This window comes from Vidua macroura, chromosome 8, assembly GCF_024509145.1.
Source record: "Vidua macroura isolate BioBank_ID:100142 chromosome 8, ASM2450914v1, whole genome shotgun sequence".
Classification (NCBI taxonomy): Eukaryota; Metazoa; Chordata; class Aves; order Passeriformes; family Viduidae; genus Vidua; species Vidua macroura.
The window spans coordinates 16046741-16061073 of record NC_071578.1 but is presented as its reverse complement, the minus strand read 5'-3'; the positions used below and the strand labels follow the sequence as shown (position 1 = coordinate 16061073).

Genomic DNA, 14333 nt, shown 5'->3' with positions numbered 1-14333 from the left:
CATCCTTTAAAAAAATTCCAAACCTCATAGATGCTATTAAGCACCTGCAGCTATTTTGGGCAACTTAGCTCCGTCCTTAATTTTGATCTTGGGAGAACATAATAAAAAAGTGACTGTTTTCCAGAAGCAAACAAAAATTTTAATTATTCTATATGGTGCTACAAGTGCTCATGACACTGAATCGCATTGGTTTACTTTGTAGATGTTTATAGAGCCAGCCTATGTTGTTTGACTTTTGAGGGAAGACTAATAGGTGTAGTAAGCAGGGGTGGCCACAAAATTCCTTATGGTTAAGCCAAAATAGGGGTCATGCCTAGGGCATTTTATCTGCCCTGCTTACACACCCCTGGGGAATTGCATCTCAACAGTTGATTCTCTGTTAATCAATTCACATTAGTGCCTGCCTTTTAGTTTTCACTTTGCTGAATTCCAGGAAAGAAGTTCTTAAACCAAATGCATGCTCTATCTCTGACCTAGTCAGAGCTGTTGCATTTCAAGGAGAAATAAGCAGATTTTATTTGCTCTACCAGCTGATAAGAGACACCTTCGTAAGTAAAGATTCATAGCCAGCAAGCTCAACACAGAATGAGACTCAGTGGTGTGTTTACACGGGTCAGCAGTAATATGGGAGGAGAGGACATTTATGGAATTTTTTTCCTCAACTAGCTCCAGAGAAAGACTTATGTGACATTATTCTGCTTTCCTTTTCTTTCTTATTTACTGTGGCTCAATATGATGTGCTTGATAAGGAGACCTGCAGCACTTGCCATCACTCCATGCAGTTTTCAGCAAGCATGTGGTTTTGTACAGTTCTTGCATTTACAAGCTAAAATTTATAACAATTAACTACTCATGAGCAACTACCCATGAAGGAGGGAAGAGTTATGAACACAAAAATAGCAAATACCTTGTTCACAGCAGCAGATCTGGCTTTACATCCAAACCCAGAGCCATATCAATTAAGTTACTCTCTAGCATACACACAGATCTTCATACAGAGGATCATCAAAAATAAACTTTATTATCAAACTTAAAATTCACACATTAAACATACAATCTAGACACAAATAATACTGAAAACATTCTCAAACAATAACCATTTCAGGTAATTTGGATGAGTAGCTAGTTACCATTGTTTTGAATGCTTTTCAGCTATTTCTTAATACATACACCATCCTGAAATGTCTTCAAATACTTAGCTGGCCAGCTCTCAATGATATTTTTAAATAGGGGAAAACTTATTTCTATAGAAATAACATTATCTAATTATGAATCAGAGACCCATAATTGTAGTGCTTAGGGGAAAAAATATCATAGCCTCTTGAAATACTTAGAAGACATAAATAACTATTGTACATTTACAAGTTTTAAATATTTAAAGGCCTTTGTTACTATAAAAAGTTACTATGTACATATTAAATGCTGCATAGAAATCCATTTGGAGGCGAGTGTTGAGCTCTCAGATTTGGCCGCTGAAACCTATGAATTTGGTAGGCAGATTGTCCACAGGGTACACTATGGGGCCCGTTTTCATTGTAGGAGGTCCATTCAGCAGCTGCCAGTCACAGCTCCGAGCCAACTCCACTGTAAATATTTTTAGAAGGACTTTTGCAAACTCTTTGCCCACGCAGCTCCTCAAGCCCCCACCAAAAGGAATGAAACTGAACCTAGAGGAGTCCTCTGGAGATGGAGACATGAAGCGATCTGGGTTAAATTCTTCCTTGTTGGTAAAGAGATCTGCCACATCATGTGTATCACAGATACTGTAAATAACATTCCAACCTTTAGGGATTTGGTAACCCTATAAAAAAGAACAGAAAGGAGATGTGGAGCACCTTGCTGTGTTAAATAATGTGAAGTGACAGAACAGGACACATCAGTGCACCCCACCTCCCCTCCTGGCTTCCTGCAGGTCACTCTAAAGCAGACAGACTACATGAACAAAAAATACTTTGCAGCTGCTCTGAGGAGTTGTGCCCAAACCTTGCTTACATTTAGCTCAAGGGTCTTGAGTGCAATCCGAAATCCTCCAGGAACAGGCGGGCTCAGCCGGAGGGTCTCTTTGATGACACAGCCTGTGTACTTCAGCTGCTCCAAGACCTCCATGTCCAGCTGCTTCTCTTGGTTGGAATTGCACAGTAACCCCTAGAAAGGAAAATGTTGTCATGACATTCATGAACCACGCAGCCAGGGCTCCTGGCACTGCAAAGCAGCTGCCCCTCAGCTACAAGCAGTATTTTCCTGACACCCCTAAAAGCAGGGCACCACCTGGGTCAAAGGGAGCCCTGTCTGGGATAACTGTCCTCGAGGTACCTTCCTCCCACTGCCCCCTCCTGTGAAATGCCTCAAGGGAAGACACAAACCTTGACCTGCAGCTCTTTCCTCACTTTCTGCAGGACTTCATGGTGGAGCCCTAGGAATGCGATCAGTGACGTGGCAGCACTGGCAGTGGTTTCATGGCCCCCGAACAGCAGCTCTGTGGCAGACTCCTTCAGCTCCTTACACAAAGGATAGAAGAGGCATAAACCAGGCCTTGAACACAGTATCTCTACCAGGCCCACTCAACCACTGCAATGCTGTACATCATTCCCAAACTGGAACAGACACCCAGGGGTCTGGATGGAGGTGGTTGGTGGTGCTTATGCTCCCTGTGGACACATCTCTCCAGCCAACAGCCTGACTGCAGCCTCTGCACCCTAGTCCTCAACACTAGCTGGTTTATTTCATCAGGAGAGAGAGCATCTCCTGCATCTCCCTTTTGTTCCCACAAGGTAAGTGTGATGTTCTCAGAGAGCCTGAGGGAAAAAGATTAATCTGGTCCTGAGGAACCTTACCTGCATGTTGAGCTGCTCGCCGTTACCCTGTGTGTGTTCCATCAGCAGCTGCAGTGCATCCTTGTAGCCACCCTCAGGCTCTTTGCGGGCCATCTTGGCACGGATGTTCTCCTCGATCTTGGCATGGATGATGTTGCGTGCCCGCAAGCCCTGACCAAGCAGGAGGGAGAGTTTGGGTCTCAGCCAGTACTGCCATCCCTCCCCCCTCGATTCCCCCGTGCTCTGGCCCGCCGTGAGCCTTACCCGGTAGAGCCCACTGAACGGCACATCAATGGGCAGGGAGAAGAGGTTGCGGATCATCTCCTCGAAGGCTTCGACCAGCTGCTGCTCGCCGTCGGGGCTGGCCTGGCGGGGCTGGAAGCCCAGCAGGATTCTCATGGCAATGCGAAACATGAGGCGCTTCACCTCGGGGTACACGAGCAGGCAGGGCCCGGCGGCACCCAGCCACCGCGCCAGGCAGGCGCTCACCTCCTCCTGGATGACGGGCACGTAGTGCTGCAGGGCGTCCCGGGAGAAGGCACGCATGATCACCTGCCCGGGGGGACGAGGAGGAACGGGACAGAGGCTCAGCCGCCGCGCCCGAGGCGACCACGCCCGCTCCCCGCCCGCCGTCGGCCCGTACCTTTTTGCGATGCTTGTGCTGCCCGTTGTGGAGGTTGGAGAGGCAGCCCGAGCCCAGGATGGTCCGCACCGAGGCAGGCCACTGCACGGAGACGAGCCGGTGCTCGCCCAGCAGGATGTGCCGCACGTTCTCGGCGCCCATCACCCGTACCGTGGGCCGCCCAAAGAGGTGAGTCTTGTAGATGAAGCCGTATTTCCTGCGTTTCATCTGCAGGAATTTCCGTCTCTAGACAGGGGATGAGAGGGGGGAAATGATAAAATAAATTTTAGAAAGCATAAGAGGAAGAGGCAGGGAGAGCAGCTGTTTCCCACCTGGGCACGGGAGCCTGTCAAAGTTGCCGCTCATTTCCCTCCCCTGCAGCCCGAGGAGCCCTGGCTCCAGAGGGGCGCCTCTCCGCTCCCCGCGCCATCGCCTGGCCTTACCTGCAGCACCAGCTGCAGCGTCTCCCCGAAGAAGGGGAGCCCCATGGTGCCCGGGGGCAGCGGGAGCGGGCAGCTGGGGTCGCGGCTGCTCACGCAATACAGGTCCCAGAGCTTGACGGCAGCCAGAAAGAGTAGCAGGGGCAGCAGAAAGGTGCACAGGGCGCTGGCGACTAGGGCGGAGAAGCCCATGACTGGAGAGTGACTCCCGCCCAGCCCCCCGGGAGCTCTGAGTGCGCGGGCTGGGCTCGCCGCGGGCCGCCTTTTATACCCTTCCCAGGTTGCTGCCCACCCCTACCTTGGTCCGATAAATTAGTTCACCCAAAGTTCATCTTTAATTGCGGATTGCGGCCTGGCTCCTCCCCTCGAAATCTTTAACTATTTGCTTTGCGTAGTGCATCCTACCCGCCGCAGACCGCTGCCGGTGAAGGAAAGGTGCTGTCGGGGGCGGTGGCAGCGGCTCCGGGCTCGCTGACCCTGCACCGCGCTCGGCGAGTGGGCTGCGGGACGCCGCCGACAGCTGACAGCCGGTGGTCGGCCACCACCGCCTCCTCGTCCTCGGATTTATCGCCGATGCTCTTTCGAGACCAGCGGTTGTACCCATAAATTCCCGCGCCGGCACCCGGCCGCCCGGCTGTCCGGAGTCACCTACCCCGCGGCGCTACCGCCCGGCGCCGATGCGCTCCGCGGAGCTCCTGCGTCCGCCCGCCACCGTCGTCGGCTGGGAACGGCGAGATAGCGGCCGGACCCGGGAGACACGGGGCCGGGACCGTGGGGCGGCCGGAGCGAACGGTCCCCCGTGCTGGGGTAGCCCGGAGACCCCCTGAGCAGAGCCGCAGCTGTACCAGCGCATCGGCGGAGGAGCCTCCGCTGTCCCCTGGTTCACCTCGAAAGGCGCGGCTTGTATTTCTGCCGGCCGCGGAGGAAGGAGCCACCGGCAGCAGTCCGTCTCAGCCTCCCGATGCAGGTTCAAGCGCGGGTCACCGAGGGAAAAGAAGGTGAGCGCAGAAAGGAAACACCAAACTCGCCGTTCCCAGCTCCTCTCCCCGGGATCCACTGCCCACCCTCGCCTGAGGCTCTCCGGCATCCCGTCGGGGCTGCCGCGGCCGGGGAGAGGCGCTCGGCACGGCCGGGCACCCCGCCCGCAGCCGCGGCGCAGAGGGGCTCCGCGCGGGCGGGCGGGCACAGGCGCTGCTCTCCGGACGGGAGCGGCGGCTCCGGGCAGGAGGGGCGCGGCAGGAGCGGGGCAGCGGGAGGGCTGCTCTGCCTGGGGCTGCTGCTGGTGCCGGCGCAGGAGCCGCCGGCCGCTGGGGAAGGGGCACCCGGCGCGGACCGCGGCTGCGGGGCGCGGAGCTCTCCGCCGACCACGGCTGCTGCCAATACACTTTTTTTTTCTTTGCGGTTTTTATCTTTTACCCTGTTACTTTTGCTTTCTTGCTCCCAGACAAGCTCAATAAACGCTGGAAGTTTTGTGTGTGTGTGTGTGTGTGTAGGGGAGAGGGTGATGTCACTTTTTATTATTTTTCTATCATCGCATCACACGAGACCCACCCTCTTCTTACGATGCCTTGTTGGAGCGGGGCTGCCCGCCTCCGCAGCCCCTTGCCCAGGAGGGAACCCCCCGGAGGGTACTCCCCCGGCCCCGGGGACGGTAGCCCCTCGGGGTTCGCCGCGGGCCCGGCAGGTTCCGTGGAGCCCGGCCGGCGCTGGCCGGGAGCGGCGGCCGTGCCCTGACCCGGCGCTCTCCCCTCGCCGGGCGCTGACCTGCTTGTGACCTACAACACGGACCGTGACATCTGCGTGAACCCGGCCGGCAACCGCGCCAAGTTCACTGTCTATCAAAATAACGAGATACGGTGGCCTGAGCACCGATAATTGCCACAGGAAGGCTTTATTATCTTCCCAGCTGTGTATTCCCCAGCCATCGGCTTGAAAAGAATCAAATGGTAAAGAGTGAATGGGATAATTAAAAACATCTTGGAAGGGGGTCAAGAAATTAACAGCCTAATATGAACAAACTTTGATTACAAGTAACAATTATTACACTTCATTTGTAAACGCTCATGTTTATCTGCAAACAAAATCAGTTTATCAGTTTCTTTCTTTTTTTTTTTTTTTTTTTAAACTAGATTCATGTTACATTTTTCAGCAGGCTTGTTGGTGCTCAGGGTAATTTTTAAGTGCGCTGCTGGAGGAGCCCTGAGCTTCCTGCACAGGATGCTGGATGCTGCAGGCCCAGCCCTGCCCGCCCGCGGTGAGACCCTGAATCGCCTGCGGTCTCAGCCAGCCAGCAGCTCCTGCTAATTAAAGTTAGTCATTGCCACTTCAGCCACCATCTACTGATTTCACCTCTGATAGGCAAAAAGATTCACCTTTCAGGACAAGGTCAGGAGGGCCAGAGGCTCTGGTTCACTACAGGGTCGACTTGCCAATAGCACTTAACTCAGCCCTGCAGTTCAACCTCTTCCAGATTTGACTTGTCGCATTTGGGAGCCAGGTTTCTGCCCGAGGTGGCGTGGTGGTTGTTGCACAGCCCTCAACAGTTAATGCCAGCACATGCCCTGCTGCAGTGCTCCAGCACAGACAGGCAAGGGGGATTGGCCAGGGCAAGGCCATCTCTAGCACCAAAGCAGAATGATGACAGAGTTTCAGGAGATTGGCGAGCTCCCCAGAGCCTTTCCAAAGGGACACTGTCTTCGTGCCATGTGTTGGCCCTCACAGGTCAAACTGGTTCTTCACACAGAGCTCACGACACCATCAGGCATGGGATGCTCTAGAGGGACAAGGATTGTTTTCCCACTGCATTCACACAGAATGCATGACAGTGGGGAGCAGAAGTGAAGCTGAAAGAAACGTACAAACATGTAATTGCAGATCAAGGACCAAGGCCCAGCTCTGTTCTCAGTACACAAACAACAGGACTCACTTCATTTTATTTTACATGAGAAAGAAATATCCTGTAGGGGTACTCAAAAGCCATCTAAAAGGGTGCCCTCAGCACCCACAGTTAGCCTCAGGTACCACCCCCTGGATGGATGCATGGAACTGCTGTTCTGACTTTCCCTGGCAGAGCTGGGCTGACAGAGGTGACAGTCAGTCCGGCCAGCCAGCCAGCCACGACAGGGCCTGTGTCACCTTGCAAATGTCCCCTCTGCAATGTGAACAGCATCATCAGGAACAAGGAACTTTCTACCATATTCAGAAACATCTCCTTTCTAAACAATCTGTTCCCCAAAGCCCCCTCCCCCTGCTTCAGTCCAATCCCATGGGCAGGCTGTGGCTGGGGAGAATATCCTGGGGGGACCTCAGAGATGGCTTCATGGCAGACTCCAAGCAGCAGCGCAGTGCTCAAGCACAACATGCACAGCTTCTACAAGTGGGTGAATTAGAGATATCCTCTTTGTGCCAGCTCTAATGGGAAGTGCATGAATGAGATTAAATATTTACAATAAAAAGCACTTTACACCCTATTATTCTAGTTAGAGTTGATGCCGGGGATTGGGCAACTCTGGCTTGTGTTTTCCTGCAGAGGCCCCCACCTTCCCTCTTTTTTAATCTAAAAAGCTACAGTGTGCAGGATGTTTGTCCTGCCTCTCCTATAACACACCTACAGGAGATAACTCTGGGAGTCTCAGCTGTGGGTCTGGGAGTTTTGCTTCCCATCCCTGGTAGCTGGGGGCCTGTATGGGGCAGGGGCTGACTGAGTCCCCATGGCATATGTACCCTGTCAGCAGCTTCAGCAGGTTTTGTCCCAGTGCTCAGGGGTGGGACTCTGCAGGACACCATACTGTAGCACCCTGCACACCCTACCAGCCTGTACACCAGGAGAGGAAATATAGAAAGACCTTTAAGGTTTTGTTTGGCAGTGACCCAGTAGCATTCCCAGCCTGGGACAGCAGAGACCTGCTCCTGGCAGCTGTGGAGGGGCATCAGCCCCAGGGCTGAGGGGAGCAGTGCACCCCTCACTGGCTCAGGCCTCGTGGCCTTGGCTGGGCTGCAAGGGGTGGAAGTAGAGCTGCAGCCCATCATCGACAGGGTGCACGATGGGCACGGTCTGCATGGTGGGGTAGCCAGGGGTGGCCAGCTCCCAGCGGGCCGTGCTGACCAGTTCAATGGCCAGCAGCTTGAGGATGGCTTGTGCCAGCTCCTTCCCAATGCAGCTCCGTGCCCCTCCACCAAAGGGGATGTAGTGGAACCGGCCTGCAGCCTCCAGCCGGCCAGCACCAAAGCGGTCTGGGTCAAAGCTGCTGGGGGGGCTCTGGTAGACAGCAGCAGTCTCATGTGTGTCACGGATGCTGTACATGACGCTCCAGCCTTTGGGGATCTGGTAGCCCTGGGGGAGGGAGAGAAGAGGGAGGAGAGGACTGTTACATACCTTTGCTACTGGAGCAGAGGTGCCTGCAGACAGCTCCACTGCATTACCCACCTGCTCTACAGTTCCTTTTCTCCCCAGCCCAACTGAGACCTACAGAGGTTGCTGGGTGACACTTCCCCGTGAGCTACACTGCCAAGCACCACCACTGTGCGGGACACAGGGTGTTTGCTCATAACGGCAGGCAGCAGCTCTTTACCAGCCTGCCAGAGTGCGAGGCACTTACATCGAGCTCAAAAGTCTGCAGTGCCGTCCTGTAGCCTCCGGAGACTGGGGGCAGCATTCGCAGCACCTCCTTAATCACACAGTCCAGGTAGCGCAGGCGGCTCAGCTTCTCCAGGCTGATATCTGCGGCGCAGTGACAGCTTTGCCCTGGTGGTGCCAGGAGCTGAGGGCCAGGGCAGGGGTTGCTCCGGGGGACAGTGGGCTCTGGCAGGGCACTGGGCTGGAGGGAATCTTCCTCCAGTGGGGCTGTGGGCTGGCTCTGGTGCTTGTGAATGTCTTTGGCCATGGGGTGGGAAAGTGTTTTCTCTCTGTCCCTGCTCTGGATGGGCAGGGTGTCCAGGCAGGGTCCTGCAGGGCAGCACTCACTCTGCTGGTACAACTCATGGGACATCAGCTCCTGCCTTATTTTTTCAATCACTGAGGGGTGCTTCAATAGCAGGAGGATCAGAGAGGTGCTAGCGCTAGCCGTGGTGAAAAAAGCAGCAAATATGAGCTCAATTGCTGATTCCTGGGAGAGGAATAAAAATGACAAGTTTGAATAACATTTCAAAGTGATTGTGTCTCAGACTGTTCTCACCTTTTGCAGGTTTTGCCCCTGTGCAGGGGGCCCTGGCCTGCACTCTGCTCTCCCAAAACCTGCACTCATCCTGGGTTGGACCCAGGGACCAAAGCATTTCTGTATGAACTGGACATCCACTTGCCAAGTGACTGCTGCAGAACCACAGCTGGAATTACCTCCACATTACACATTACCTCCAATCCAGCTCTTCTGAGCTTTCCTCACAAGATTTACCAATTTCAAGGCAGCACTTTAACATGCATTATAGCACATTGAGTGAAGTCCATTTCAAGTATTACGCTTTTTATCATCATCTACCAATTCCCCTCTGCACCCAGCTTTTACTTTTCTGTCCAGGCAGTGGATATGGGCAGTGGTTTATGCACAAATTCTAGATGTGCTGACAGCTAAAGTGGGTTGCATTTGATCCATCTCCAGTTATGATTGATCTTATCTGGGAGGGGACGCAAGGCAAGAGTCAAAAGCATAAAGACCTCTCTGCTAGAGCAGGTCAGCCTGGGAAGTGCTGTAGCCAGCAGCACTTCAGGGAGCACACAGCAGGCAAAGGACATGCTTTTCAAGCTGTACAGTCTGAAGCACAGCAGAGTTCCCAGTATCTCCACAGCAGATGTATCTGTAACAAGTTAGGAAGTTAATCAGCTCAGATACATGGACCACAGCACAGTCAAATCTGTAATATGTGCCTTGCCCAAGGTCAGGGGTCCCCTCGCAGCCTCCCAGCCTTTGTCAGCTGGGTCTGTATGGAACAGCACGTGCCAGGCTGCTGAGGGCTGTTTGCAGCACCCTCCCTCTGACCAACTTTTGCAAACAGTTTCGCAAAAGTTAAGGGTTGCCCAGAGCTGGTTCATGGCATGACACATCTCTGACAGCAAACATAACGCTCAAACCTACGGCACCATCTAAAGGTGCCAGTGGCTCTACAGCACAGGGCTGGGAGTGCTGAGGCTTGAGGCCAGAGACAAAAGCCAAGGAGAAGCCAAAGGCAGGAGTACCAGGAGCTTCCCCCCTGGAAGGCCTGGAACCTGACTGGTATTACAGAGCACTATCTGCTCCAGCCCAGGGGCAAAGAGGAGCAAGGGGAGGCAAGAGGAGCAAGCACTAATTGCTCCAGCCCAGGGACACAGAGCAGTTTCCTTTCACATGACTGTGTCTGGACTTTAAATTGTTCTGACACAACCAGTTCTAGAGAGGTGAAGCCACAAACACAGAGAAGAACACTTGAAGACCAAAGGTACTTGGATTCAAATCTGATAAGGATAATGTAACAAAGATGACTCTTTGCTCCCATCCCTAGTGCCATATATTGGCTGGTCTAGATGCTTTTGCCAAAGAGCAGCTCTCAAGGGCATCTTTCAACTGAAATAAAACCCCTGGAACAACAGATCCCTGTCAACCCCTATCACACCTCCTGCAGGCATTAGCAGCAATTTTTACATTCACAAGGTAGCAGACACAGATGAAAAGAAACCTCTCAGTTCCACCACATGCGATTAAACCCCAAGACATTTCAATAGCATGCGAGGAATTTAGGGCAAGTTCTTAGGTTTGAAATAACAGCCCTTATGCTCTTTGCATCAACCTCTGACAGTGCTGCTGCAGAACTTGTGCCACAGCTGCTGTCACAACTTCCCCTCCCTGCTTCTACAAGACCAGCAGAACCAGTGACTGGAAGGCAGGATATTCCCAAGCTTCTTTACCAGAACTGTCCCTGTCCTGGGAGGCAGAATGGGCAGCATTACACCCAGCCAGTGACAGCGTTATTATACAGGATGGGTTTTTCAAATCTTCCCAAGGTTTAAAATATTTAAAAACAGTATTGTTGGCAAAGCAACATCTTTTTAATGACCTTTACATTGCAAGGGCCCTGGTGAGTCCATGGCAGCAGTACAAATCACAGTGTATTTAGGAAAATTTCTGGGAAAACTATCTTTCCAGATCATTTGAACAAAAAGAAGGGCTGTGTTTGAGAAGCACACAAGTAGCTCTGAATATTTCCACGAGAGTGTCCTGGAGGTTACTGAGTGCACAGACGTGCAGAGCCTTAACACAGCCACATAACCCTACCAGCATCCTACATCAGGCTGAAGGCTGGTGGCCATGAAGAGGAAAAGTAGAAGGGGCACTCATTCCCTTTTAAAAGGGTCCCTTCTAATGCAAAGAGACACAAGACTACAAGGGCATAAGAGTGTGCTGAGTGCAGGAGCTGGTGTCCTCACTGCTGGTAAGAGGGGGGCAGGAGCCAGCAGCTGGGGGTGGTCCCCACACAAGCCTCCTCCTGGCCCTCAGCCCATGTCTCTCAAAAAGCCACCAAGTCAGGAGTGGCACTGCAAGGCAGAGGTTCTCCTTACCTTTAGCTCCTGCATGGTGAATTCTTTGCCGTGCTCCTTGGCACTGTTCATTATGAAATCCAGAGCATCGCTGTGGTCTTCTGGGCTGTTTCTCTGCAGTTTTTCCTGTATAGCCTTCTCCATAAACTTATGTAGCATGTCCCGTGCTTTGATTCCCTGTGAGAGGCACACACAGTTCAGGAGAACCTTAGGAACTGCCCCCCTCTCTAGAGAGACCACGGGAACCCAAGTGTAGTGATCCTTAATCCCAGGACCTGTAACAGCAAGAACTGTTTAATCTGCTGTCCAGCCCCAGAGCCTTGCAAGAGGCAGCAGTCCGGGGGGAAATGCTGCATATTCTGTTGTCAATCAAATGCAACAAGTCCCAAGAAACTCTCTGGGAGGAAAAGACAGCAATAAACTCAAGCTACCAAGTGCAGAGGCATCTGCACTGAGCAAATCTACAGTTCTGTCAGGTCCAAAAGAAGCTTATTCCAAGGGACAAGAAAAGGTAACAAGAAAACTGAGTCCAGACAGCAAGGCACGAATGGTTTTACAAGGGTATAGTGGATAAAGACACATTAATCACAGTCAGATCATCTTCAGGTGTGTTGCACTCCAGTGCAGCAAAACATTCATGTACGATCCCAGCAAGTGAAGTGATCAGCAATGCCTTTGCAAAGTGGGATGGATGGGGTCACAGAGCATATGACTCTCTATAAAAATGTCTCCAGCAAAAGCCAGAAGGACCAGAAATTTGAAATTAAAAATGGCCATGGCCAAATATTGGGAAGAAGATACAAAGGCTTAGATTTGAGATGGGAAGGATTGGACAAAGTAAACAGGGCAGGGAGTGAGGAGAAAGACAAGGGGACCTAAAGGCAAGTTAAAGTTGCTGGTCTGAGGCCAGACAGGCTTTGACTGACCTAAAAGAGGGCAGGGGGGATGAAAGCTCATACTGGTGACAACCTGCAAAGGGAAACTGGACAGGGAAAACAAGAGCTTTGATGAAGAGTAGCAAGGAGGCTGAGGGAGAACTGGGACTGGATGGGTAAGGTGATCCAACTGGGCAGAGCTCACAGTGAAAATAATATATGAGGGGCTAAAGTGGACAGGAGACTTCAGCTGTGGTAAGGGTGGAGAACCCAAAGCCAGAGGAGGGAGGAATGTGAGAGGAAGAATAGTACACAGGACCTATACCTAGAGCAGGAGTGTGGAGAGGCAGGCAAAGAGGGGCAGAGCAGCAGGGAAGAAACTGCAGGTTGAAAAAGGCAGAGAAGACTGGGTTGCTTGTAGCTGCTGGACTACAAGGGACTGAGGACCATAAGAGGGTCTTAAGTTCCCAGACTGCCTGAGTTTCGGAGGAGGTGCTGAGCTGAGGTGTGCTGTACCCACCCCTCTGCCATGGGCTGACATGAGTTCAGATGGGAAAAGATGGGACAGGGTCACACATGATGGACTCATGAGAGGCAACATATGGGATGAGGGAGAAGAGGAGCCCTATGCTGTACAATGAGCTGGAGCCAGTGCCCAGAGGAGTTGGAAGCCAGCCAGGAGCATGTGAGAAGTGCAGAGAGAAGGGGAAATGGCTAGGGTAGGTAAGACATACAAGCCCTCAGACCTAGAATAGGGTGTTGCAGGTGTCTTGGCCCATCAGAAATGTCCCTTGGTGGGCCTAGGGACAGGGGGTCTGTGCTGCCAGGGCCCAGGCCCTGCCCCCAGGCAGAGGAAGCAGTGCAGGCAGCAGTACCTTGCGCAGCCCACTGAAGGGTATGTTAAGGGGCAAGGAGAAGAGGTTCTCCACCAGCTGTTCAAAAGTTTTGGCCAGATCCTTGAACTGCTTTTCCTCCAGGCGGAGCCCCAGCAGAATCCGAGCTGCAATGCGGAAAGTTAAGGTTTTAGCGGAGGAATAAACTGCGATAGAGCCTGGCTCCATGCACCAGCCCCGCAGCTCCCAGCTCACAACCTTCTGGATGCGCGGCAGGTAGCTCTCCAGGGCGGCACGGCTGAAGACTCTGGCCAGGATCTAGGAGAAGGGGGAAGAGAGGCAGGTAGTTAAAGAAGGTAGTTAAAGCACACATGCCACCAAGGCCCAGGCCTGGGCAGGAGATGCCACCTGGGCTGCGTGCCCTGTCGGGGAGGCTGTGAAGCTCACCTTGCGGCGCTGGCGGTGCAGGTCACCAGTGGAGCTGAGCAGAGTGTGGGAGCCCAGGATGATCTGGGTGCTCTGGGGCCACTGTGCGCTGACCAGCGTGTGCTCACCCAGCAGGATCTTGCGGATGTTCTCAGCGCCTGTCACCCGCACCACAGGCCGGCCCAGGAGGTGGGTCTTGAAGACGTTTCCATACCTCTCCCGCCGAGAGCTGTGGAAGCGGGAGCCCTGGGGACGAGCTGCGGGTCAGCCCGTGGCTCCCGCCAGCCCCTTCCCACCCCGCCCCGTCCCCCGGCGCCTTACCTGGAGCAGCCAGTGCAGAGTCTCCCCGAAGAAGGGCCAGCCCATGGAGCCCTTGGGCAGGGGCAGGGCACTGGCGCGGTCTCGGCTGAGGCTCCAGCGCAGCGCCCACAGGTGCCGGCACAGGGTGACCAGCAGAGCCAGGGCCAGCAGCACCAGCGCCGCCGCCTCGGGCCAGGAGGGCCCGACCGGCATCCTCCTCCGGCGGCGGGGACGGGGCGGGCGGCACGGCTGTCAGGCACGGGGGGCCGGCGCCCCGCGGCTCGGCTACGGGCGCTGCGCGACGGGTCCAGCCGGCTGCTGCCCGCCCGGCCCCGCTCGCCTCCTGCTGCCGGTTCGCCCCTCGGCCACATTTATATAGATATTGGCCACTTACGCCCGATCCACCTTCGGAGATGACGTATCCGCTGCATATTTAAGCAGCGCGGCCAAGTGCGGTGATTGGCGCGGAAGGGCCGGGGACAGCGGCCGAGGGGCTCGGGGCGGCGGCGGGGCAGCCCCC

General features: G+C 53.8%; 2 protein-coding genes across 3 annotated transcripts; both read right to left on the bottom strand.

Moving 5' to 3' along the window:
- Window positions 1-1389: 1389 nt before the first annotated feature.
- Window positions 1390-4067, bottom strand: LOC128810812 (cytochrome P450 26A1). Its single transcript, XM_053983957.1, has 7 exons — window positions 3879-4067; window positions 3457-3681; window positions 3078-3365; window positions 2835-2984; window positions 2364-2498; window positions 1993-2145; window positions 1390-1801 (listed from the first exon to the last, which is right to left on the bottom strand). Exons 1-7 carry the CDS (start codon window positions 4065-4067, stop codon window positions 1460-1462), a joined length of 1482 nt encoding a protein of 493 aa, XP_053839932.1. The 3' UTR covers window positions 1390-1459.
- Window positions 4068-5814: 1747 nt separating this feature from the next.
- On the bottom strand, window positions 5815-14073 carry LOC128810696 (cytochrome P450 26C1). 2 transcript variants are annotated; one of them, XM_053983770.1, is made up of 6 exons: window positions 13835-14073; window positions 13535-13759; window positions 13130-13405; window positions 11401-11556; window positions 8474-8980; window positions 5815-8208 (listed from the first exon to the last, which is right to left on the bottom strand). In XM_053983770.1, exons 1-6 carry the CDS (start codon window positions 14024-14026, stop codon window positions 7846-7848), a joined length of 1719 nt encoding a protein of 572 aa, XP_053839745.1. In that variant the 5' UTR covers window positions 14027-14073; the 3' UTR covers window positions 5815-7845. The 2 variants fall into 2 exon arrangements, with proteins under 2 accessions (XP_053839745.1, XP_053839746.1); XM_053983771.1 differs by having other exon boundaries at window positions 13346-13405.
- Between the last annotated feature and the right edge of the window lie 260 nt (window positions 14074-14333).

Excerpts from the sequence above, each read along its gene's own strand:
- LOC128810812 (XM_053983957.1), bottom strand. The coding sequence starts at position 4,067 with ATGGGCTTCTCCGCCCTAGTCGCCAGCGCCCTGTGCACCTTTCTGCTG. Across the intron at positions 2,499-2,834 it reads GCGAGCAGCTCAACATGCAG|GAGCTGAAGGAGTCTGCCAC; the intron begins GTAAGGTTCCTC and ends CCTTTGTGTAAG. Across the intron at positions 1,802-1,992 it reads TCAAGACCCTTGAGCTAAAT|GGTTACCAAATCCCTAAAGG; the intron begins GTAAGCAAGGTT and ends TCTTTTTTATAG.
- LOC128810696 (XM_053983770.1), bottom strand. The coding sequence starts at position 14,026 with ATGCCGGTCGGGCCCTCCTGGCCCGAGGCGGCGGCGCTGGTGCTGCTG. Across the intron at positions 13,406-13,534 it reads TGCACCGCCAGCGCCGCAAG|ATCCTGGCCAGAGTCTTCAG; the intron begins GTGAGCTTCACA and ends CCCTTCTCCTAG. Across the intron at positions 8,981-11,400 it reads TCACCATGCAGGAGCTAAAG|GAATCAGCAATTGAGCTCAT; the intron begins GTAAGGAGAACC and ends TTCCTCTCCCAG.